The 25,244-nt window shown below is 40.2% G+C and overlaps 2 protein-coding genes across 5 annotated transcripts in view; one reads left to right on the forward strand and one right to left on the reverse strand.

The window, feature by feature from the left end:
* Positions 1–5,641: 5,641 nt before the first annotated feature.
* LOC119723735 (propionyl-CoA carboxylase alpha chain, mitochondrial-like) lies at positions 5,642–21,069 on the reverse strand. The gene is made up of 21 exons (XM_038194553.1): positions 20,941–21,069; positions 19,585–19,668; positions 18,988–19,104; positions 18,579–18,692; positions 17,763–17,985; positions 17,515–17,593; positions 17,302–17,404; positions 16,406–16,500; positions 16,110–16,192; positions 14,879–14,946; positions 14,068–14,211; positions 12,324–12,467; positions 11,217–11,292; positions 10,899–11,009; positions 10,099–10,201; positions 8,718–8,820; positions 8,417–8,515; positions 8,053–8,106; positions 6,780–6,887; positions 6,540–6,650; positions 5,642–5,729 (listed from the first exon to the last, which is right to left on the reverse strand). The coding sequence occupies exons 1-21, from the start codon at positions 21,025–21,027 to the stop codon at positions 5,661–5,663; spliced, it is 2,175 nt and encodes a 724-aa protein (XP_038050481.1). The 5' UTR covers positions 21,028–21,069; the 3' UTR covers positions 5,642–5,660.
* Positions 21,070–21,487: 418 nt separating this feature from the next.
* The window catches only part of LOC119723736 (probable ubiquitin carboxyl-terminal hydrolase FAF-X), a 51,761-nt gene continuing 48,004 nt past the window's right edge, over positions 21,488–25,244 (forward strand). For 3 of the 4 annotated variants that reach the window (XM_038194554.1, XM_038194556.1, XM_038194555.1), the window contains exons 1-2: positions 21,488–21,636; positions 24,404–24,672. In XM_038194554.1, coding sequence (XP_038050482.1) covers positions 24,511–24,672 — 162 coding nt within the window. In that variant the 5' untranslated portion in view covers positions 21,488–21,636; positions 24,404–24,510. Of the gene's footprint in view, positions 21,637–24,403; positions 24,673–25,244 lie in introns of those variants that run through there. The other variant, XM_038194557.1, reaches the window with a different exon arrangement.

Raw genomic sequence — 25,244 nt, forward strand, 5'->3', positions numbered from 1 at the left:
CACACAAAAATCCAAGAAAAGTAAAAGATATTTTGTTTATTTTAAAGGTGCTTATAAAATATTTTTAGGAATTATTTCAAGATGTAACAAGGTTTACAAAACTCAAAATTCATCAAATTCTGATTTTTAAAAAAAAAAAAATTCTTCAGTACAGGTCTGGTATTTTTTTTCCAGCATTCCAAGCTGGACTCACATATACTTTTCTTCCTTTTTAAAAAAGAATAAAAAATTTAAACACTCTTTAGTTGTTTTTCTCTAAAATTCCACTGAATTGCTTTGGGTAACTTCCATAAAAATAAGGTGTATGCTTAAATTCAAAGTCAATCAATATTAATCTTTCACAAACAGCCATGTTGGTCACTATAAGATGGAATTTTGTGCCGGGGTGATATAAATCAAATTAGGTTTTGCCCTTCACCGACGTTTGAACACTGTATACTCAGTGTGTTATCTCCCGAGTGAAAGTTGGAAAAAATCACTCGGTGGGACTCGAACCCACGACCTCCTGCTTTCTAGTGCAGATGTCTTACCACATCTATAAAATTCCATCTTATAATAGTCTATGCGGTACCCGCTGCTATGTACATCAGATTCGAACCAGCCAACCGATCCCGTTAGCTCGGTGGTCGAGTGGTGAGACATCTGCACTAGAAAGCAGGAGGTCGTGGGTTCGAGTCCCACCCGAGTGATTTTTTTCCAACTTTCACTCGGGAGGTAACACTGAGTATACAGTGTTCAAACGTCGGTGAAGGGCAAAACCTAATTTGACATGTTGGTCACATTCCTTGAAGCCAACCCCTAGATTGCTATGAAACTAGTTGCCATATAGTATAGAAACCAGCCTATTTTCCTTGTGTCCAAGTCATTCTTACTGTGGTTGCAGCGGTACCTGAATAAAACCGTAACCACAGCTGAAAGTGAGATTTAACTTACTTTTTGGATTTGGCTAGTGTATTAGTCTATAAAAGCACAAAAAAATTCTGCATTGTGATGGAAGTGTGTAGGTATTTCCAAACAAAACTATAAGTGCAATAATAAATGTACATGTGTGATAATATAAAGTGTGTAGCTAAAGTACTATTTTCGATGTGTAAGTATATAAATGAAGCAGTTCAGTACACGGCAAGCTTTCTAGTTTCTGTGCTCATGCAGTGTTGTATAAAAGGAACTACTTTCTGCAGTTTTGGGATGTGCAACGCAAGAGCAACACGCAACTCTGTTGTAATTTTAAGGTATTGTATTTTTTTGCAATCTTTTTAAAGCTATAGTCCATCATTTGCAGCCATCCGAAAAAGTAACTGGCATATTATTGTTGAAAAACATACTTGGTTGAAAGATAGTAAGTGGACTAAACTCCCTGTGAAATTAATCTTTCTGGCAAGCTATCATTTTGAAGTCAACGAAAGAAGGCCTAAATTAGTAGTTCGTTTTGTTATTCGGCGCAGCGCGCGCAAGCATTGGCACGACGCACAGGCGCGCGCGGTTGCTATAATTCGTCGGATCAGTGCGCGACATTGCGTATAGCTGCAATTCAAAACAATTCAAAACATGATTCAGCAACTTTTGATTTGAAATTGAGATCCTAGAATGCTGTTTTTCTCGGAATATACAGCTGAAGCTGAACTGAAACTTCATCAGGTTAGTTGTTCAGTATCCTTCATTAGATTTTGAACACTTTTGTTGCTTCAAACGAACAAAATGCACAAATTACAAATGATGGACTATATCTTTAAAGGCCAGATTTCAACTCGACTCGCAGACTGTGTATGGAAATGTATGCAAAAAAAAGGACTCAAATGCGACGTAAAGTTAACTTTTTTTTCCGCAGTCGTCTAAAGCCCTACAGGGTAAATAAAAATTGGAGCTCCCAATTTTTATTGTAAATCTTATTGGGAAAATAGTTTCTTTTTCGTCAATATAAGCCTTGTTTTTAAAAACCTTGTGAAGCAAAAGTCGATCCGACCAATTGGGTTAGTATGAGTATTCTCCATGTAAGTATATATAATGTATAAGATAAAATAACTTGTTAACCCCCCCCCCCCCCCCCCCCCCCCCCGCTGTATTCCAAGAAAGTAATAAAGTGACAAAGATATTATCAGTTGTCTGTTTTTTTGACATACATATTCAAAAAAAGAACCCCAGAAAACGTGATTTCCTCTTTCCATTTCAACTTTTATTGCTGAAAACTGCTCAAATTCACCTTTATACATATTTCTTGTTATGTTATTCTAATCACTGATGACAGACGGTTGTTTCTAATTTTCAGCCAAATTTCAATTTCTTATTTTCAAAACTTTTAAAGAGAATGCAAAATAATGGTCTCGACCATGATTAAGTATGCACAGAAAATGAACTGCAGTTCACATTTCGTTTTAAGTATACATTTGTACAACTTTTGCTGTAATTTACAGAAATGGATGGATTTCGGCAGGGTTGTTAGTATTTTATAACAAATATTGTTACACTGACTTGTTTAAAGTTTTGTGTTCATAGATGCTGGAAAGAAAAAAAACAAGGAAATAATGCTGTTCTTGTAGTCTGGTTCCCTGACCCTACTTCAGATCGAAACTGAGGAATTTATAGACGACAGGGAATTGTCAGGTCCGGGAACCAGACTAGCTGGCTTGCACCCATTCATGGATGGCTAACCGTTTGCAAACAAAATATTGACTAACTAAATTTGGGACAGTATTTGATAGAAGTCAGTTTTTTTCCAATGATGGTGGACCAACCATTGTTGGAAATTGATACAAAAATTCCACTTTTCTTGAAAATGACAACAGACCAGGTGCCATGATTTCAAAAGATGCTTGCAATTGAGATTCTGATTCACTTACAGTCCAGTGAGGTATTTCATAATTATTTTGCTACTTTTGTTAGTGATGTTTGCAAATGTTGAATATTACCTTTAACCGACCCCCTCCATCTGTATTTGTACCTGATGATCATAATGTTAATCTAAGACCAGACTTCAAAATCAAAATCTTAGGTAGACATAAAAAAAAATCAGGGAAGCATAACCATTTTTCCCCCCATTGAAACAGATTCAAAATATTACAGACAAGTTAGTCAGGACTACAAATGTACATGCCTATTACAGGTTTGTTTTCTCTTTTATCTAGCATCAAATGCAGACACCATTCCATACAATTTGTATACACGTACTTCACTTTTAAGCAAACAGTTACACTAGCTAAAAATATATATTGTTCTTTTTCAAATTCAGCTGACTGTAATATAGACTTCACACTCTTTTAATATGGCAAAAACTGGTAACATCAGCCCAAAGGTCGTGTGATGCATCTATTGCAAATACATGTACAGTCGAGTCTCGTTAATACAAACTCGTTCGGACCTAGCCAAATTGTTTGTTATATCAGAATTTTGTATTAAGAGGAACATCAGTCCCATTCATTGTGTACATAAATGCACAGTCGGGACCAAGGCTTTATGTTTGTTATAACCAGAATTTTGTATTAAGTGAGTTTGTACTAACGAGAGTGGACTGTAAGTACACATTTTTTCTACTAAGCATGTAAATCTGCTGAAATATTTATTTCCTGATAGCTTCAGCCTGATATTTAGCTTAGGCTGAGAAAAACATTGTGTGTATACGGTACCGTAATGCCCTACAAAATTAACCATGTAGGTAGGTTTGATTATTTGGGGGTTAATTTGTTTGTTCTTTCTTTCATACTTTGTTTGTTTACTTGAAAAGGATACCTTTAACGGTCTGTTTTATTTTATTGAACCAATAAGACGCACAAAATAGGGAAGACTTTTGGCGAAGCAATAAACAATTTGAGGTTCGCAACTTGGCCTAAAAAAATCCCAAGGGCGGATCCAACCCCCCCCCCCCCCCAAAAAAAAAAAGAATCCAATTTTTATATTTTCAAGGCGACTGTGCAATTCTTTTCCTTCATCTTTTCCTCAAAACATTGCGGGTTAAAGTGGTCAGAAATTGCCTCGGATCGCACCACAGAGCATCTAGAATCCAACAATTTTTTGGCCCCTTAAGCGGGCCCCACACCCCACACCGTAATTTTTTGGGACACACTTTTTGGGGACCAATTTGGGTTTTTTTTGGCCCCCCCCCCCCCCCAAAAATTGTGTTCTGGATCCGCCCTTGAAAAATCCAGGTAGGTTGGGTACCTTACCATAATGATAAACACACAATGTTTTACTTTTTTTTACGCCTTAGTAGAATTTGTAAGAATGCTTCAGCATAACCCTATCATCAGGATACCACAGATTAAACATGGTATTTTGTGCTAAACAAATAACATGTTTTCAAAATGCAAACCCACATTGTTACTGAAGTCATGCAATTAATATCTGCTTCAAGCGCATCACACGAGGGCGCAATACTGTTTTTACAACAATCAACCAAATGCTGCCAGGGACACAACAACCAAAGGTAAAATTTACACACCTCGCATCGGTTTTCCTCTTATTTCTTTTTCTGCCCAGGATCATTCCGGGACTTCGTCCTAAAAAGGACGGCAGTATATGTTGAAAATGAAATTGTTTTTATCAACAGAGGGCAGTATACAAAATTACAGTTTAAAATACTGGCATTTCAAGATGGTGGAAAGGTAAGCATTGCCAAACTTTTACAACCTAAATTTCTGTTATAGTTCCTATTCCCCAAGTAACTTTTTTAATTTCATAATGTCATAGGACAGTTCAAGGGTAATCCTTACTTTTAGGACCCCTTTCCTATATAGGAAGGGAAAGACTCGCCAAAACAGTCGACTAAATGACACTCAAAATTGACATTCTGATGTTTCTTGGCACATCTGAACAATTGGCAATGACACCTTGAATATCAGTAGGTTTGATATTGTGGAAAGAGGGCAGGGCTTTGATTTTAGAGGGAAATTGAGGGGTAAAAGACGACGATGACAACCAGAAAACAGACTCAAAAACCAAGATGGCAAACGTGAAAGCTCGATGCAATGAAAGCTCGATGCTTATTGGCTGAAAAAAAAATAAACATCTTATTTATTTTTTTCAGCAGCCAATCAGCATCGGGCTTTCATTAGGTAGCGCTTTCACTTGTGTTGTGAGAACTACAACATGCACGTCTGACTGCAAAAAAAGGTACGAAAGTCACATTTTCTTTTGAAAGTGCTTTCAAAATTACAACTAACAAGAGATTATATGAGGAAAAAAGACTGCATTGGCCTGCAAAAGTCATTTTGATACTGGACAGTCATCTGCAAACGTCAGTTTTGAATAGAACTCGTAAAAAAATAGAGGTGTCCTAAAGATAAGGATTACCGTTTAAGTGAAAACGTCGAAATTTGTTCACATACCTCCAAAAGTAAATGTCAGTTCCAATTCAAGAACTTAAAAATTAGGTCCAATATTTTGGCATGCCAACTCCATTACCCATTTGAACCATCTGAACCGCAAGTAATGCCTATGCAATATTTTCCTTAACTCATGGGTATAAAAAGGGACATGTTCCAATAAAAGCCTTACATTTCACACACTGCACACATTAGGTAGCCATCGTTTTAGGGAAAGGGTACAATATTTACGCAATGTCCTCGTAACATAAAGATTCTACTAGCATTTAGTACAGTAATCTTAGTATGATGACAGTGATCTAGTATATGTGTTATTTCCATTTTATTTCGTTGAGTCCTTTGGCTTTATTCCAGCTCGATAATGACGTCGTCTTCGCCAATGTTGTCGCCTACTGCACAGTGGATGGCTTTGACCTGGGGGAGGGGGGATGGGAGAAACAAGTAACAGGTAAGACGTCATTTCGTCTGAGGGCTGTTCACAAAATATACAGCGGCAGTTCGTGGAGCAATTCTGACTACACCCACAGTGCATCATCAGGTCCAAATCAAAATGTTAACATTGCCAAACGGTAACCCATTTTGTTTTCATTCATGCAACCGGTGTTCTTGTTCATATTCTGTGACTTGTGATTAAATTTGTGACTGACTCTTGACTGACTCTTGACTGACTCTTGACTGACTCTTGACTGACTCGTGACGGACTCGTGACGGACTCGAGACGGACTCGAGACGGACTCGTGTTGGACTCGTGACGGACTCGTGACGGACTCGTGACGGACTCGTGACGGACTCGTGACGGACTCGTGACTGACTCGTGACTGACTTGTGACTGAGTCGTGACGGACTCGTGACGGACTCGTGACGGACTCTGTACGGGCACGTGATGGACTCGTGACGGACTCGTGACTGCCGACTCGTGAGGGACTCGTGACGGACTCGTGACAGACTCATGACTGACTCGTGACGGGCTCGTGGCGGGCTCGTGACGGGCTCGTGACGGGCTCGTGAAGGACTCGTGACGGACTCGTGACGGACTCGTGACCGACTCGTGACCGACTCGTGACCGACTCGTGACCGACTCGTGACCGACTCGTGACCGACTCGTGACCGACTCGTGACCGACTCGTGACCGACTCGTGACCAACTCCTGACCGACTCCTGACCAACTCGTGACTCACTCGTGACTCACGCGCGACTCACTTGATTAATTTTTATCATACTTACTATTCCAGTTGAAGCAGCTGATAAGCTATTATGCATCTTCATTGCTTCCACCACGCATACTTCCTGTCCTTCAAAGACCTTCTGGCCGACCTCGACATCAATGGCATACACCTATCAAATTGCAATAGTAATAGCAAGCTTCAATAAAAAAAAAATTTAATTGTTCTGAAACAAAAAAATGACAAGGTGTCCGGGCAAGGAAACTATTACCAAACAGTTTATGTATATTTTCATCCTTACCTTTCCTGCCATGGGCGACACTACCTCCTTGCTTTGGTCCGGTTTGACTTTCTCTGGCATCAACGATTGCAGCTCAGCCGCTTCCTTCCTCAGTACAGACAGGGGAAACTGGACCGGGGGAAATAATGACAAACTATTGACTGGCTGTGAGGGCAATAGTTATTATATTGACTGTTCAATATTCTGACCTTACTGGTTATATATAAAACAAATTTCAATTGTTGGGCATGTATGTCAAAACAAATGCTTATAGCCAATACTTGTATACTGCCCCAAGTATAGAGGGCAATAGATAAATATTGACCAACAACACTAGAGGTATTAATTATTGTAAAAAGGTATTAATTATTGTAAAGAAGTCAGGTGTGTTTACAAACACAAATGCCCCACAACCGTGACTGTTCCCATGACATAACACCACTCTTTTAACATCAACTTACATGTACATGTACATGTTATACCGGTACCTTGGTCACATGGAACGTTCATTGACAGCATTAAGTGTCTTCTGTAGGTTTTATATGAATTAATCCCTAATCCCTATGATCTCATAATAAAAACAAGATTTTTATTGTTTTAGCCATTGTGACCTTGACCCTTGACCTTTCGACCCCCAATGCGATAGGCCTATTTGGATTACCAAGAACGATCCACAAACCAAATTTGAAGTTCATATGTAAAGTATTTCTCAAGTTATCGCGCTGACAAGATTTCTTTTGTTTTAGTCACTGTGACCTTGACCCTTGACCTTTCGGCCCCAAATGCAAAAGGGTTCTTAGGATTACCAAGAACAATACACAAACCAAATTTGAAGTTCATATGTTAAGTATTTCTCAAGTTATCGCGCTGACAAGATTTCTTTTGTTTTAGTCGCTGTGACCTTGACCCTTGACCTTTCGGCCCCAAATGCAAAAGGGTTCTTAGGATTACCAAGAACAATACACAAACCAAATTTGAAGTTCATATGTTAAGTATTTCTCAAGTTATCGCGCTGACAAGATTTCTTTTGTTTTAGTCGCTGTGACCTTGACCCTTGACCTTTCGGCCCCAAATGCAAAAGGCTTCTTAGGATTACCAAGAACAATCCACAAACCAAATTTGAAGTTCATATGTTAAGTATTTCTCAAGTTATCGCTCTGACACGATTTGTCCGGACCCACACACCCACCCACTCACACACCCACCCACCCACCCACGGAAGGACAAGGCGGAAACAGTATGCCCCTTCGGCTTCGCCGCGGGGCATAAAAACAAATATTGATCATTAACATACCACAGTGCCTCTGTACTGTAGCTGCATAGCTCCTGTTGCGCCATGGGATATCACCTGGAACAAAAATACAAACAAACTTCAATCCCTTGCAAGAGGGATCTATAAGAGCTATTGTCCCCTGAGAGGGCAATAGCAATTATATATTACCCTGAAAATCAGTCAATATTTACCTGCAGATGTGGGGAATAACTAGTTAGCATATAAAAACTATGTATTGCAGAGGGCAATACAGCTCGTCTATTGACCCCAAATCAGTCACTATTTACCTGCAGATGAGGGAACAACTGATGGTGAGCATTATAACATATTTGTCTCAAAGGGCAATAGTGCTTGTATATTTCCCCCCAAATCGGTCGATATTTACCTGCATATCATGCTGGGCACCATCGATGGTCGGTGAGATGATATCTTGAGAGAGATTCCATTTGCCGTCGATGGTGATGTCCTTTCCACCAATTGAAACCTGCCGCCATAAAAATGTAGTAATACTAGTTGATCCTCCACGATAATTTCATCAGCGTAACAATTTTTGCTAGGAAATGTACTGAATTCACCCAAAATCGTGCTTTAATGTGCTTTTAGTTGCATTCCAAATTCTTTCTGAAATTCTGAAATTCCTTAGAGAAAATCTTGACTTTGGAAACTATACTTGCTGCTCATGTTACCTTATACCCTGTGTCCGTTTCCCTGACTGTAGCCTCATGTTCGTTGCCGGCCACCTTCACGCACAACACCCATTCCTGCTCCATTGTGGGTGCAAGAACAATTCTGGGAACACAAGAAAATCAAGCAAACAATGAAAGCTATTATTGTATATATTTTTTTCTGCAAAAAAACCCAAAAACATAGCTTTTATCAACTAAATGAACCACATGTTTCCTTATGATTACATTTTCCGACTTGAATTGGGATAACTACAGACAACTTCTGTGACTTTTGATGCAACATGAAGACTTCAGGGGTGTGATTGGACAAAAATGAACATGTATACATGTACATGTATTATTGTACATCTACATGTACATGTATTATTGTACATCTACATGTACATGTATTATTGTACATGTACTTGTATTGATGTACATGTATTCATGTACATGTACATGCACGTATGTCCATATATAGGGCATGTATATTTTATGTACTGTAATTTTTGTAATGTTGGCAAATTTTGTCGCTTCAGTAAAGAAAACAAATGGGGGAAAAATTAGGAAAAAATGTCTGGACATTAAATAATATAATCCATACGTGATTGATTCAATAATGTCTTTTTCTGTGTGTGATGTTATTACTTTTGCATGTTTGCAGAAAGAAATGATTCACACAAAACAAATATGAATGGTGCTTAAAAGTTACTAGGAATACTTTACTAATCTTACTTTAAACTCCCAGGCTTCCAAAACATTTTTGAATTTTGTGTTGGTGGTGGCTATTTTTCAAAGCACTACTGCAGCTCAAACCGATTTCCATCCACAGTGACACAGTGATTACCAGTTCTTCCAACCATACTCTTAAATTCCTTGACAAAATCTTGCATTGTTGATAGTTGTCATCGCGGCAATATTGACACCAATGTGTTTGCGAATTGCTAGCTCACGATCCTCACTGCACGTACATGCACAATACACACACATCCACACGCAATACAAACACGAGGTGCAAACCCATTGAAAATTATTTTTAGTCTGGTCCTCAAGTACTCCACTGTGCACACTGCATTGATGTCTATCAGGTTCTTGACTGCACTGCTTATTAGACTTGTGTCACCAGTCCATCCGTTATCGTAAATTAGGGCCTATATTTCGCCAGAAGTTTTCGGGCGATATTACGGAAACAGAAAACGTTGGAAATCTGGAATCTGCATAAAATTCCGCAGACGTTAGACTAAAATCCGAAAATCTGGAAAAATCCGGGCAAATCACACCCCTGAGACTTGTGATGACTTGCACTGGCTCCCAATGATGTCTTCACAGCGCCCTGCCCCCCTTTCCTCCCTCTCCCACTTCGCCCTATTTCTGGAGGTTTCAAAACAAGAGACACACTCACCTGGTCTGGTTGAGAAATTCTTGAGCCCTAAGCACATCCTTGACAAACACGCAGCAGGCCAGAGCAGCTAGCATGCTCTCATCGTTGAGGTTGAGTTGATGCCCTAGAATCAATTCAAATCAAAAAGTTGAAAATCTAAATTCAATTATTCTTTGAATAATTTGATACTTGATGTTTTGTTCAGGTTAAAGAGGTTGTGGAATGCTCGAAGACATTTCTGTCATTTTTTGGGTATATGTAGCCTAAGGTGTGATGAAATAAAAACGACTATTGTTTCTGTCATGAAATGAGTACAAAGGGTACTTTTGAGAGCTGTTTTTCAGGTCCTGTTTCGACCCGAACGTGCAATTTGTGTAAAAGTCGTCGTTGCGGGCAGCAAACAAAACACAGTCAATCGTGACGTAATAAACAGGACTCGTTTATGCTACTCTGCATCGGGAGTCCTGTTTATTACGTCACGATTTACTGTGTTTTGTTTGCTGCCCGCAACGACGACTTTTACACAAATTGCACTTTCGGGTCGAAAAAGTCATGACAAGACTTGAAAAACAGCTCTCAAAAGTACCTTTTGTACTCATTTTATGACAGAAACAATAGTCGTTTTTATTTCATCACACCTTAGGCTACATATACCCGAAAAATGACGGAAATGTCTTTGAGCATTCCACAACCTCTTTAACAACACTTCACTGTAATGACAATCAACAGGTCTTTTCTACATTTAACATGTGTGTTGTTTTTAGGTTTTTTTTTAAAATTTCTTCTCGATATCTTATTTCAGATACTTTTTTGCAACCAACCTTTGAATCCTTCTGGGTATTCTGTGGGCAGGAATTTGGTGTCGATGTCTCCCGACACAAAGCGTGGATGAGCGATGATTTCTTGAAGGAGGGAGATGTTGTGAGTAACTCCTATATTTTTCACAAAACAAAAGAAGAAACAGAAAGTGTTGCTGGACATTTTTTCTCTGAAAAGGACCGAACACCATGGAGTTCTAGAGACAGAAACCTGCTTGATAGAGTTCTTGAGCATCAACATCAGTTAGACCACACACAGAATGGGGAGTCATTACGAAGTGCAGAGTTCTGCAGAGTGTGTAGAATTCTATTGAAACTTACCCCTAATGATGTAGTTATCCAGGGCTCTGGCCATCAGATCCAAGGCTTCTTTCCTGTCATTCCCGTATGTCACCAACTGAAAGGACCAGATAAAATACAAATCATTATAACAATGTGGCGCTCTTATACTTGTGCAGTCCTAGACCGGAGACGTTACCTCATAACACACGTGTATACATGATAAATTTTAAAAAGTGACATCATGTTGGCCTCTTTGTCTGTTGCATCTAGCCCATATAAAGCTGATATGTCATTTCCTGAGTCCAAGTGGCGGCCATTTAAAAAAAAAGCTGGCGGCCATCTTGAAAAATAGCCAGGCCGGTCGTTTTAGAAAATGAGTCGGGCGGCCATTTTGGGAAAAAAAAAAAAGGGGGCTTCCTCCTTCCTTTTTTTCAAAAAGGCAAGACACATGGTTTTTTTTTTTTTAGCCTAATGGCATATTGGTAGTTACTTGGCCTATTTCTCCGGCACACTCATGCTTTACCCTTAATATTTAAATTAGGTTGACCCCCGACAATAAACGTGCTGGTCATTGACAATAATCTGCCATTTTGAGTCTGTGTTCATACTAAGCTATTGTTTGCATGGTCCTCTCCAGAAGACCAATTTATGTGTGTGAACATTTAGATTAAAAGGAATCATCCATACTTTAGACCGTATGAATGCGAACCATTGAGAGCACACAAGTGTGTCCCCCCCCCCCCCACCTGAGCTTCACAAGCGGTCATGAACCTCCATCTACCCTTCATGCCCAGAGCCTGTACCTTGGGCCAAGTTCGGGCAAGGACCATTAGTCGACTAGTGGTTGATTTGTGACGTACCTTACGCCTGCGCACTGATAGCAACGTGCGAACGTCTCTAGTCAAACGCTGGTCAAAATGTCATCGCAAAACTTCTGGATCCTGGCTCTCTGCTTGCGTTATGAATGCGCGCGGCTATTGGTTACCAGCGAAGCAACCAACCCCAGTAGGCTGGTTCCAAATAGTCGACTAGCGTAGTCAACCACCGTCGACTAGACAGAGTTCGGGCAAACGTTAGTTAACCATTGGTCAACTATAGTCCTTGCGCGAACTTGGCCCTAGCAGTGCGAGGACCGCGTAGGCTCACCTTAGATATCATAGGATCATAGTGGATGCTAATCTCGCTGCCCTCCTGGATGCCGGTATCGACCCGGACATTGGGGACATGTTTGGGCTCCTGGTACCTGTACAGGTGACCGATGGATGGCATGCCGAAAGCCTTGTAAGGATCCTGAAAGGGGAAAAATAACATTGCATTCATTCAGTTGGTTTACTGCTTCGTTAATCTAAGGATTGGCAGGATAATTGCGTATCGGGAAACTTCAAATGCTCAGGGACGCGCCATGTCCCAAAGTTCGGCTTCTGTACATTGTCGGTTTGCACAGACTCATTGGAGGAGTTGGAGTGGAGCGGCCTCGTTTTTCCGATATTTGGTGCTCAGAAATTGTTTTAATATCCTAAAATTTGGTATCGATGTGAAGATGGTGTGATGTTCATTGGGTTCTCAAATCTCAGCTGAACGAGAATTTGATAAATAACTTCTACTCTTTGATCCTTCCGTAAACTGTCCGTCCTCTGACTAAAATGTGACCTGTTCTGTCAAAATCAGACTTTTCTGGGCATAAGGTCGAAAATGATATTTTTACATATTGTTAACATATGTTCTTTTTCCTTTTAATAGGTGGTTTAATTTTTGAAACCGGTCATTCCTGGGCAGAGTTATGCTATTTTGAAGTTTATTGTGTCGAAAAGTAGAAAACGGAGAAAATGGCCACGAACGTCACAAAACAGTTATTTCTTTAACTGATATACCTTATCAAAATCATCAAAAGTAGTATATGTAGAGTTCAAATTAGGGTTCCAAACTTTTATAATATATTTTAGACATGTTCAGGATTACAAATATGCACAAATTTGAAAATCAATAAAAATCGCCCCCGCAGCATTTTTTGGCCCTATCTCAATTTCAACCTCTGCCCAGAAGCGTCTGCTTTTGACAGAACAGGTCACAAATGTAAATCGATGGATTTTTAAATCAACAAAATGATCAATAACTAAATTTATCACTCACTATATTTAAATCAATACCTCAAGTGTAGATCCTGCATTGCACTTCAGGGTATGCACGAATGATTGATAATTTACCAATACATAAATCAATTGATCAATACCTTAGCATAGACCCTTTATTCAACCCAATGCTTCTGATGGGTAGGTCAGGTTGACTAAATGATTGATCAATTGCTCAATCAATCAACTAACCAATAAACGAATTAATCAATAAATAAATCTATTAAAGGGAATGTACATCATTGGCTTTTGCTGTAATTTTCAGAAATGAACTATTTGAGGGGTTAGTATAATAGATCAAATATTGTTACACTGACACGTTTAAAGTTTTGTGTTCGAAAATGCTGGAAAAATCAAGAAAAACAAAAATGTTCAAGTAGTCTGGTTCCTTGACTCCACTGAAGATAAAATGAATCAATTTATAGATGCCTGAAAATTGTAAGGTAAGGGAAACAGTCTAGCTGGCCTGCACCCGTTCATGAACATGTAACCAATAGCAAACAAAATTTGGACTGAAAAAAAGGGTGAAGTTGGGGCAGTAGTTGAAAAACAGTTAGGTTTTCCAACGGTGGTCGGCCGACCACCGTTGGAAATGTATACAAAAATACCATTTTCTTGAAAATGACTTCACACCAGGTGCCATTATTTTACAGGATGCTTTAGACTGTCATTTACCAACATCCTAGTAAGGTATTTCGTAAAAACTTGGTAGTTTTATTTTTCGAAGTTTGCAAATGTTGTATATTCCCTTTAATCATTACCTCCGCATAAACCCTGCACTCAACAGCCCAGCCTCTGATGAGTACGTCGGACTGCTTGACCTGCAGCGGATAGCCCTTGGCAGCACGGATCATTTCCTGGACGATGTCCACTCCGGTGATGCATTCTGTGATTGGGTGCTCAACCTAATAGCATTTTAAAAATAACAAATAATATGAGCCAAATTTTAGAGATTCTTCATTTGATTTTGGACATTACGATTTAATAATTGATTTGGATGTCCCAGATGAAGCTGAAGCTAGGACAAAACCAATGTTTGAAAAATGTTTGAATATTAAGTGTTCAGCTCCGGCTAATAATAATAACAGATAATTTATAAGGCGCACAGTATCTGGAGAACCATTCAAAGGCGCCGGTCACGAGAAAATCACTGTGGTTTAAATGATAGATTGAAAAGATGAGTCTTAAGATGGCGTTTGAATGATGACATATCAGTTGAGTCCCTTAACTCGTCTGGCAAGGAATTCCAGAGACGCGGTGCACAGCTTGAAAAGGCCCGGTCCCCGTAGCTTGCCAGACGAGTTTTGGGAACAGAAAGTATCTGTGATGAAGATCTGAGGCCTGATCGCAGGTTGCGAAGTTGTAACAGGTCTCGTATGTAGGATGGAGCTAATCCATGAAGGGCTTTGAATGTAAGGAGCAGGATTAACAGGAAGCCAATGAAGATTGAACAACAGCAATTTTTTTTTTCATTTCAGAAATTGGGGGATGATTATTTCTCCTAATTTCTCAAGGAAACGTTTCAGCATAAAATGCAAAATAACATTTACAAAAATATTGTCCAAGACTCACCTGCAATCTGGTGTTCATCTCCAAGAAGTAAAAATTCCTCTGAGAGTCAACTAGAAACTCCACAGTTCCTGTGAAGAAAAAAAAAGGATGAATTTTTGCCAAAATGAGGTCATTCTAAAATGAGATACTGACTCAGAACAAAATGTGAATGTGCAGGCATTTCAGTTCTAGCAACTTATGGCTGTGATGCTAACTAAGGGTTAAAGAAAAGTGCCATTTGTTAATAAACAAAGCTGAAGACATGAGGGACATAGTTTGGTCTATTCCATACCTGCAGTGAGGATAAAAGGGAAATAGTTGATCTCTTCCCTACATGCACTGAGGATAAAAGGGAAATAGTTGGTCTATTTCATACCTACATTGAGGATAAAAGGTAAATAGTTGGTCTATTCCATACCTGCAGTGAGGATAAAAGGGAAATAGTTGATCTATTCCCTACATGCACTGAGGATAAAAGGGAAATAGTTGATCTATTCCCTACATGCACTGAGGATAAAAGGGAAATAGTTCATCTATTCCCTACCTGCAGTTAGGACAAAAGGGAAACAGTTGATCTATTCCCTACCTGCAGTGAGGATAAAAGGGAAATAGTTTATCTATTCCCTACATGCACTGAGGATAAAAGGGAAATAGTTGATCTATTCCATACCTGCCGTTTGGATAAAAGGGAAATAGTTGATCTTTTCCCTACATGCACTGAGGATAAAAGGGAAATAGTTCATCTATTCCCTACCTGCAGTTAGGACAAAAGGGAAATAGTTGGTCTATTCCCTACCTGCAGTGAGGATAAAAGGGAAATGGTTGGTCTATTCCCTACCTGCATTGAGGATAAAAGAGAAATAGTTGGTCTATTCCATACCTACATTGTAAGTAAATAATTGGTCTATTCCATACCTGCAGTGAGGATAAAAGGGAAATAGTTTGGACTATTCCATACCTACATTGAGGATAAAAGGGAAATAGTTGGTCTATTCCCCACCTGCAGTGAGGATAAAATGGAAATAGTTGGTCTATTCCCTACCTGCAGTGAGGATAAAAGGGAAATAGTTGATCTACTCCCTACATGCACTGAGGATAAAAGGGAAATAGTTCATCTATTCCCTACCTGCAGTTAGGACAAAAGGGAAATAGTTCATCTATTCCCTACCTGCAGTTAGGACAAAAGGGAAATAGTTGATCTATTCCCCACCTGCATATAGGACAAAAGGGAAATAGTTGATCTATTCCTTACCAGCAGTGAGATAGTTGACCGCCTTAGCTAGCTGCACAGCCTGCTCCCCCATGCTCTTTCTAGTCTCTTCATCTAAAAATGTACTGCAATGGCACAACCAAAATGCAAACAACAAATAGTGTATAAACACGGAGCTGTCAATCGTTTTCAGAATATTGTGCATTCTCTAAAACAGAATATTTTCATTGTTGCATGCACTGTTGGAATACTGAACTACAAGCTTTGTTTTCTATCTGTAAAAATATTTGTGACTTTGAAAAATTTTGGGTGTATTTTTTTGTTGTTGTTCATCTTACCTTGGGGCTTCCTCAACCACTTTTTGATTCCGACGCTGTATGGAGCACTCTCTCTCATTAAGGTAGATTGTGTTGCCATGGCTATCGGCTAAAATCTGAAAATGTACGAGTATTGCAGAAAAATCAGAATATGATGGGCAAATTTACGTTTGCAGAGACTTGTGTTAAAGTCCATCACAAGTGAATCGTAGGGAAATCACAAGACAGGTCACAAATCTGTCACAAGTCAATCATAGTCAATCACAAGTCACTCACAAGTCAATCACAAGTCAATCACAAGTCAATCTCAAGTCATTTACAAGTCAATCACAAGTCAATTACAAGTCAATCACAACCACAATTCAATCGCAAGTCAATCGCAAGTCAATCACAAGTCAATCACAAGTCAATCACAAGTCAATCTCAAGTCAATCACAAGTCAATCACAAGTCAATCACAAGTCAATCACAAGTCAATTACAAGTCAATCACAAGTCAATCACAAGTCAATCACAAGTCAATCACAAGTCAATCGCAAGTCAATCGCAACTCAATCGCAACTCAATCGCAAGTCAATTGCAAGTCAATCACAAGACAATCACAAGTCAATCACAAGTCCATCACAAGTCAATCACAAGTCAATCTCAAGTCAATCACAAGTCAATCGCAAGTCAATCACAAGTCAATCACAAGTCAATCACAAGTCAATCGCAAGTCAATCGCAAGTCCATCACAAGTCAGGTCACAAATGGACGCTTTTGCAGTTTGGAATGGCTTATTATTTGACTTGAGACTGGATCGTGACTTTTGGACTTGTGATTGACTTGTGATTGACTTGTGATTGACTTGTGATTGACTTGTGATTGACTTGTGATTGACTTGTGATTGACTTGTGAGAACTTTGGCTATGATACTCACTTGCATTTCAATGTGTCGTGGGTCGTCTATGAATCGCTCAATCAACAGACGATCATCGCCGAAGCTGGATGCTGCTTCTTGGGATGACAGACGAAATCCCTCTCTGAAACGACGGAATTTAAAATCTCAAAATGAATATGAAACAATATGAAACTTATTGACTGCTTCAACGGGTATAGTCAACCAAAGAGTACTACTTTTGTTCTTGTTTACCTCGCTTCATCGTCATTCCAAGCAATTCTCATTCCTTTCCCGCCACCGCCAGCCGACGCCTTAAGCATAACCGGGTAACCTACAAAAACAACAAAAATAATTAACAGTGCAGGTAAATTAATTAGTCTGGTGCACTCCACACTACTGACAAATAGTACTGAAATGTCCGAGACGCACTGTATTGTGCATCACTTATATTGACGAGCGCGGGATTCGAACCCGTAAGCCTGAAAGGAATGGGTTCTCACCGATCTCATTAGCCTTCTTGACGGCCTCTGCCTCATCTTTGATGACCCCGTCGAACCCCGGGATGGTGTGCACCCCGGCGTTCTTGGCCAGGATCTTACTCTCGATCTTATCCCCCATGGCGCGGATGGCGTCGGTTCCCGGACCAATGAAGACCACCCCTTCATCGGCGAGCCTCTTGGCAAAGTCTTTGTTCTCCGACAGGAAGCCGTAACCCGGGTGAACCTGTTCAAAGATGAAAAGAGGGTTAGAACCTGCAACCTTTGGCATGCGATACATCTAAGCAACCACACGGGGAACAAAGGAAATGGACAGAAGCAGGATTAGAACCTCCAACTTTCAGAGCACCATCCTGGTGCTCTACCAACTGAACTGCTCAGCCTTCAAATCAACCAGGATGGCGCAAACAAAACAGACAAAAGCTGAATTAGAACCTCTAACCAACGAAATATCCATACAGATGCTCTACAAACTGAGCTACTGAGCCCTCAAATCAACCACATGAGGACAAAGAAAATAAACCGAAGCTGGATTCGAGCCTCCAACCTTTGAAATACCGTCCTGGTGCTCTACCCACTGAACTTCTCAGTCATTATAGCAACTGCAAGGGAACCACTTTTTTTTTTTGAACTCTACAACATTCTAAGATCCTTCCTTTAAAATCCACCTGGATATTTTGGAAGAATTACAGAATTTAAAAGTCTTATTTAACTGAAAGTGTAATAAGACGGTGCCATTTGTTTCTGCGCAGTGGTGGACCTTGAATGACACAGGAGGGTTAGTAGCAGGAAGACCTAGGATGCTTTTTGTCTACTTACAGCCTGGGCACCAGTTTCTCGAATGACCTCCATGATGCGGTCCACATTGAGATAGCTCTCCCTGGAGGCTGCCGGGCCTACGCACATCGCCTCGTCTGCCATCTCAACATGCAGCTGTTTCAACGTTAAAAAAAAAAAAATTGTTCAAATTCTGGTTTAGCACCGATCATCTTTCTGACTTGCAAGTAACAGTTATCCAAGAGGAGACACCAGCCACTTCGTCTGACCAATAGCAACCCAGCATGTCCCAATTTCACGGACCGAGGTCCAAGTTTTGAGAGCTGCTAAGCTAAGCACGGGAAGTACTTGCTAACCAAAATGGGTTACCAGCCAAAAAAGTCACGTGATGTGTACATTGCTTTTGCCTAGCTCCCTGCTCATTCTGGCTTAGCTTCTCCGACGTACTTACCGAGTTGGCATCAGCCTCACTGTAGATGGCCACCGTCTTAATACCCATCAGGCGGCAGGTGTGCATGACACGGCAGGCAATCTCACCGCGATTGGCGATGAGAATCTTGTCAAAAGTCTGTGGAAAAGAAAACAAAATCACACATCAAAATCAAATCCACCAGATTTTACTTTGGGGATTTTGAAGCTTTGTAAGTTTGAAAACGCTATATTAAATTAAATAGCAAGAGCCACAACTGTAGTTGGGACGGTAGTCGGGACGATCCAAACTGCAGTTGGGATGATGCTGTAGTTGGGATGATACTGTAGTTGGGATGATGCTGTAGTTGGGATGATACTGTAGTTGGGATGATACTGTGGTTGGGATGATGCTGTAGTTGGGATGATGCTGTAGTTGGGATGATGCTGTAGTTGGGGCGTAACTATAGCAACACCCAGCATACAAATATCAAGGTTTTTCGATAACAATAGCTGAGAAATCTCAAGTTAAACTTGTGTTTTACAGTGTGTTTCCCAACAACAATATTGTACAAAATTAGAACCCGTCTCACATCCAGTGATGACAAATGTACAGTTGCCATGGCAACTGAACACTCACCTGCTCATCTGGGTTGATTTTTGTGGTCGTGTAGATGGAATGGTTTCTCCACAGTGCAGCGCACGGAGCATGCCTGTACAGAAGCTGCAGATATTGTGAACAGAAACTGATACCAATTAATTTTCAAGTCTGCACACACAAACAAATTCAAAAAATGTGTCTGTAGGTAAAAACGTTAATTGTAACAGAGTTTGATTAAGTGGGAAACTTATTATAAATAACAATTATATTCACATCATTTTCTCAATTAAATTTGCCATCGAACATATCACAATTTGCATCCACATTTTACCATATAGTCGTGTTCCCTAACGTGGCGCACTTCGAAGCTTACCCGGCTATCCTAATGTAGTGTTGCCAAACCTCTTTGTTGACAAACCTCAAATTCATGCAGTAAAATACTAGTACTTTTACCTTATTAATGCTTGCTCTGTGAACAATTTCGGTTTCATAAAATTTAATCCGACATTCAAAAACGGTGGCGTCCGGAAATTGGGCACAAATTGGCGGAGTGTTCCCTAACGTGGCGCACTTGAATAAATCTCGAAAAATTCCAAATCAACATTTAAGAATTTCTGTAAACTTGATAAATTCTGATAAATAATTATTATCTCTACTTACATACCCAGCCAGATGTTTGTCAAAAAATTGTTTTCTTATTTTTCGGGGCATTTTCAAAGGGTTCACTTTGCACTTGCAAATAAAATCGGAAAATCACGCCTAAATAAATTTTTCTTCCAACTTTGTTACGGGTAAATAAACTCGCGATTTATGAACAGGAGTGATTAGAACTTGATGAAATTTCACTTTCTGTGAAATTTCAGTTACAACTTTTACTCTAGGTAGCTAGCGCTACAGGCGAAAAATCAAAGTGCGCCACGTTAGGGGCCGCGCCACGTTAGGGTACATTTCTCCATGGGTACATCAACAATACTTATCTCGTTTATCAATGATCAGTCTGAAAAATAAAATCAAGTTGAATATGACATTTTTATATAAAATTGTAGGGAAAGAACTTGCAATAAACATGATAAATGCGTCATATGCCTAGTAGTAGTATTACTATTAAAGCGTATAAGCCAAGGTGAGGCAAAAATTGCCAATCAAATGTGCCAAAGACAGATTTTGAAAATGCATGACAATGATGTAACACAATCTACCAGTACCAATACCAGAGTAAAAAAATTGGGCCAAGGGGGGGGGGGGGGGGGGGACCGAGGGCAACATGAGGGCAACTTCAGCTCAGCCTCAGGCAAAAAAGGCAATTAGGTCAAGCAGATACATTCATTATTTTAAGGCCGATTTGAAACTTTTTGCTCATCACTTGAGCAAGTGAGCTCAGAAAACTCAACTCACCTTGCTGCCTACTGCAACTTTGCTTCTGGGGTACTCGATCCCCCGCAAATACTGCAAAATGCGAGACGTTCTGAAGCCAGTTGCCATTTTCCTGTAGTTTAATTAGCTGCTGGCGATCGCATGGATCGCACGTAGCTAGCTAGCTCGGGTATATGGTACACGTCCGGTAATTTTAAAGAGCGCCACCAATCGCTAACCTTCCAGAAAGTGGTCTGATCTTCGCCTCTCCATTTAGTGTACCCTTTTTTTTTTCATTGTCGATTTTGACTGCCTGCGTTTTTCATGGCACTTATCGGAGGTCGTAAAGCCAGACTAGTTCCAAGTTGCTGTTGTATTAGAAATTGCACCCCAAAATTATTTAAAGATTAATTCCAGTTCTTTTTCGTTGTATAATACCCTCCATGATAATACCAATGCAATACTTCCTTTTTTAAATTTTTTATTTTATTAAAAATTAAAAAGGCCATCTCAATAATTTTTTACATCATTTGAATTGATTTTTGCACCCTTTTGTAGACTTACATTGAGGCTTGATATTCTCTAGGTAACCGGAAAAATGAGCTCATGACGTTTTTCATGACGGAAAGCACGGCAAAATCCCGGGCGGTCGCGCTCATGTTTACCAGTTATTTCCAGCTGATTTTTCCTTCATTTCAACTGGAAGGGAACTTGCAAAGGGCGTAGCTCCACAGAAAGGTACATCCTTCGCCTTTTAGTTATCAGTAAAAGCGAAAATAATGTATGATCTGTGAGTGTAGTGCCGGGATCCGTGCAGTGTTGAAACTTGTCCCAAAATTGTTCCGAGTACGTGCTTTCCCTATGCGTTTCTCAACATTGGGAAATTTATAACCGAACCGCATGACATGACGGACGTCATGATATTGACCCATTAGATTTTGAGGTAGCCCTTTAATGCTGAATAGGCCAGTTGTTTCTTATTCCATGGAGGTAATATACTAGAACAATTTAAAAAACAAATTGTTGGTTAGCATCCTTTTGATCTCAATTTAATTTCTGCATATCGCATGTTCAGGGTCGGTCGGGAAGTTTTTTTCTTATACTTTATAGTGGATATATTGCCGGAGGTAATGCTGGCAAGCTAACGTTTAAAGGTTTGCCGGCGGCAATCCATATCAACAGAGGGCGCTGTACTCTCTAAGATATGGCTGAATTATAACTATTAAATAACCACCAACAGTTGTGTAGCATACTTGGTCATGTTGGTCTAGTGGATAAGCAATGGATCTCATGAGCGGGAAGACCCGGGTTCGATACCGATCCCCGCTGGCGACATTTCTAAGGTTTTTTTCCCCATCCCAAAAAATAAGAATATTCTTCTTTTATTATTTTAACATGTCTCAAACATTTTATTGCAGGGTATTACATTTTCTTTTTTAGGATTTGTGGCTCTTGAGGATTTTTTTTAAAGGGAAATAAAGTCCGAAATTGTAAAATGGTCTGATTCCCATCTTGTGAATACGAAGTTACAACGATAATGTTGGCATAGAGCCAGACTAAAATTTGTCACCGGAAAATGTCCAAGTACAAAAAAAAGTAACTGCGCATGTTCAGTGCCTATCCGGCAAGCTAACGTTTACTAAAGGTTTGCCGTCTCCGGCAAAATACCCACTGCCTTTTTTTTGGCAAGTGCCTAGTGTGAATGAGAGAGTGAGATCTTAACCATATTTAGTCACTACATGATCATGTACTTGCTGTTTACAGCATTGCATAAACCCTAGTCAGACCCAAGGCTTTTGCTTAGTAACGATTGGTGGGATTCTGCCTCCGGTTGAATATATTCCCAGTTACTTGTAAACAGATGGTAAAGGGGGAGAATTTGACCAGATAAGGAAAACCTGCACTGCCTGGTGTAACTGAGAGAGTGAGATCGTTACTTATAACATGACCATGCACTTACTTTGTTTGCAGCATGTAATCAACCCCAGTGTTCTCCAACCTGTAAAAATAACCTGGTGCCCTGCCAAGCTTTCTGAGGCACCGGCCAAGCTTCAAAAGCTGCCGCCAAACTTAAAAAGTTGCCCGCCATGCTTTAAAAAAAAAGGAAAAAATATAAAAAAGACAAACAAGTGGGACTACCCTTACCCCCGAGGGTATATTTTGGCCAGAAACTCTGCCAAAAGCAGTAACATGCAACACTTGTCAAACTGACAAGCCTGCCCATTGTAGCAATCCATCGGGTCAAAAGTCTCAAGGCCAAACTGCCTCAGAGTCCCAGGTCACTGATGTGTTAAAAAAAGATGATGCTGAGCCAGTATTGTACTTAATTGTTAGTGTTACTGTGTTAAAATGGCCTCAAAGCTGTTATCCGTACATAAATTACATGTTCATCTGCAAATAGCGCCTCCTAGCGTAAAGAAATGTATGACTGCAAATAGCACCCCTAACATAATTATAACGCCCCCCCCCCTCCACTTTTTGACGGCGCACCGACCATTAATTTTGGAGAACACTGCTAGTCAGACCCAAGGTTTGTGCTTAATAGCAAGTGGTCAGATTCTCCCCTGGTCGAAAATACCCCCTCTTACCCTACACCAACTCGAGATTCAGTACAGATCGATAAAATAAGATGATGGCACCGGTAGGCCTAGCCCGGGTTGGACTCCTCTGTTGTGTACACACGACAGAGTCCAGGATATAAAGTTCTGCTGCCATAGCGAAAAAAAAACCATCCCGAATTACAAAGATGCTTGGCTTAGAAAAAGTAAATATGTCCATGGGCGACATGTTTACCGAAAATAAATCACATATGCACCCTTCCGTTGTAAATATCCTTAGTACGAACTTCTTGTGTGAAGACTTGCACATCCATGCACCATAGTTTTAATTTTCTTGGCTATGGCAGCAAAGTTCATACCCTGGACGTCAGTCGTAATGCAATGAAGACGTCGTCCAACCTGGGCTTATGGTAAGCCTACTAACCCACCTCACTCCTCCAAAATACTCCTTGCGGTTTTGGAGGATTCTAGAGGATTGAGGATGAATGGTGATTGAATCAAATGAGGATTCTGGAGGATTGAGGATGAATGGTGATTGAAGCACATGAGGATTTTGGAGGATTGAGGATGAATGGTGATTGAAGCACAAGAGGATTTTGGAGGATTGAGGATGAATGCATTTTGAGGCAGGACTGTCTGATGATTTTGAAGGATTTGGCGTTGGTTATCCTTCATTTAAACACGAGTGCAAAGTTTTGGGATGAGGAGGATTTTGGAGGATTGAGGATGAATGCATTTTGAGGCAGGACTGTCTGACAATTTTTTAAAATTTAGGCGGAGTTGCAAAATTTTGGAGGATTTTGGAGGATTGAAAATGGTTGTAAGCAACAAGGGCCTAGGGGGTTAGGGTTAGTATTAGCTAAGGTAGGCCAAGGCGTATTACTGTTTTTTGGAAACAATAACCAGCAAATTTCCTTGAAATTGATTGACTTTTTTATTATTGAAAGACTGTACCGATGTACTGGTATGACATCAAGCGTCCGACGTCTTCAATCGCCACTCACGACTATCCCCCAAGCATCATCAAGTGTTATCGAAACGTAAACACACAAGCATGACAGTAGGGATGCGAGGCAGCCCCACAGGGGGCGGGGACTCGGGGTCAGAGGGCAACCCGGCCACAGACACCAACCCACAGCAGCCGAGTCAGCCCCAGACGCCAGGCCAGCAATCGCAGCCGGTGACGCCCCCCAGTCCTCAGCAACCACATACACAGGTACGTGTCCAGCTGGTCTGAAAAGTTCCCTTCAGAATCCCCAAACCGATCAAAGACACAAATAAACAAGTGCCTGGTGTATTTTGCAGGGCTTAAATTTTTATGTAAAAATCCACTAGACAACAAGGCTAGTAGTTAAACAATGGTGCCAGAAGTTATTTCACTAGATCAGGACACATTTGCAGTTTAACCTTCCTGTCCTACTGATATAACTGTTGCAGATCGTCAAAAAATCTATCCACATCCTCTCCCGTAGCTTTTGTACAGGCTGGTCACCAACTGCTAGAACCCCTATGGATTAAAGATATAGTCCATCATTTGTAATTTGTGCATTTTGTCCATTTGAAGCAACAAAAGTGTTCAAAATCTAATGAAGGATACTGAACAACTAACCTGATGAAGTTTCAGCTCAGCTTCAGCTGTGTATTCCGAGAAAAACTGCATTCTAGGATCTCAATTTCAAATCAAAAGTTGCTGAATCATGTTTTGAATTGGGCCTGAACTCAGCGTCCGAGACACGTTCTCACTGAGCCGATTGCAGCTACGCGATGTCGCGCACTGATCCGACGAAT

This window comes from Patiria miniata, unplaced genomic scaffold (genome assembly GCF_015706575.1).
Source record: "Patiria miniata isolate m_02_andy unplaced genomic scaffold, ASM1570657v1 HiC_scaffold_17, whole genome shotgun sequence".
In the NCBI taxonomy this organism is placed as follows: domain Eukaryota; kingdom Metazoa; phylum Echinodermata; class Asteroidea; order Valvatida; family Asterinidae; genus Patiria; species Patiria miniata.

What these genes read in the sequence shown, in the direction of transcription:
- LOC119723735 (XM_038194553.1), bottom strand. Translation starts at nt 21,027, where the DNA reads ATGGCAACTGGCTTCAGAACGTCTCGCATTTTGCAGTATTTGCGGGGG. An exon ending in CACGACACATTGAAATGCAA is followed by an intron (nt 16,501 to 17,301) that starts GTGAGTATCATA and finishes GTACATTTTCAG; the next exon opens with ATTTTAGCCGATAGCCATGG. An exon ending in ATACCCAGAAGGATTCAAAG is followed by an intron (nt 10,202 to 10,898) that starts GTTGGTTGCAAA and finishes AATTGATTCTAG; the next exon opens with GGCATCAACTCAACCTCAAC.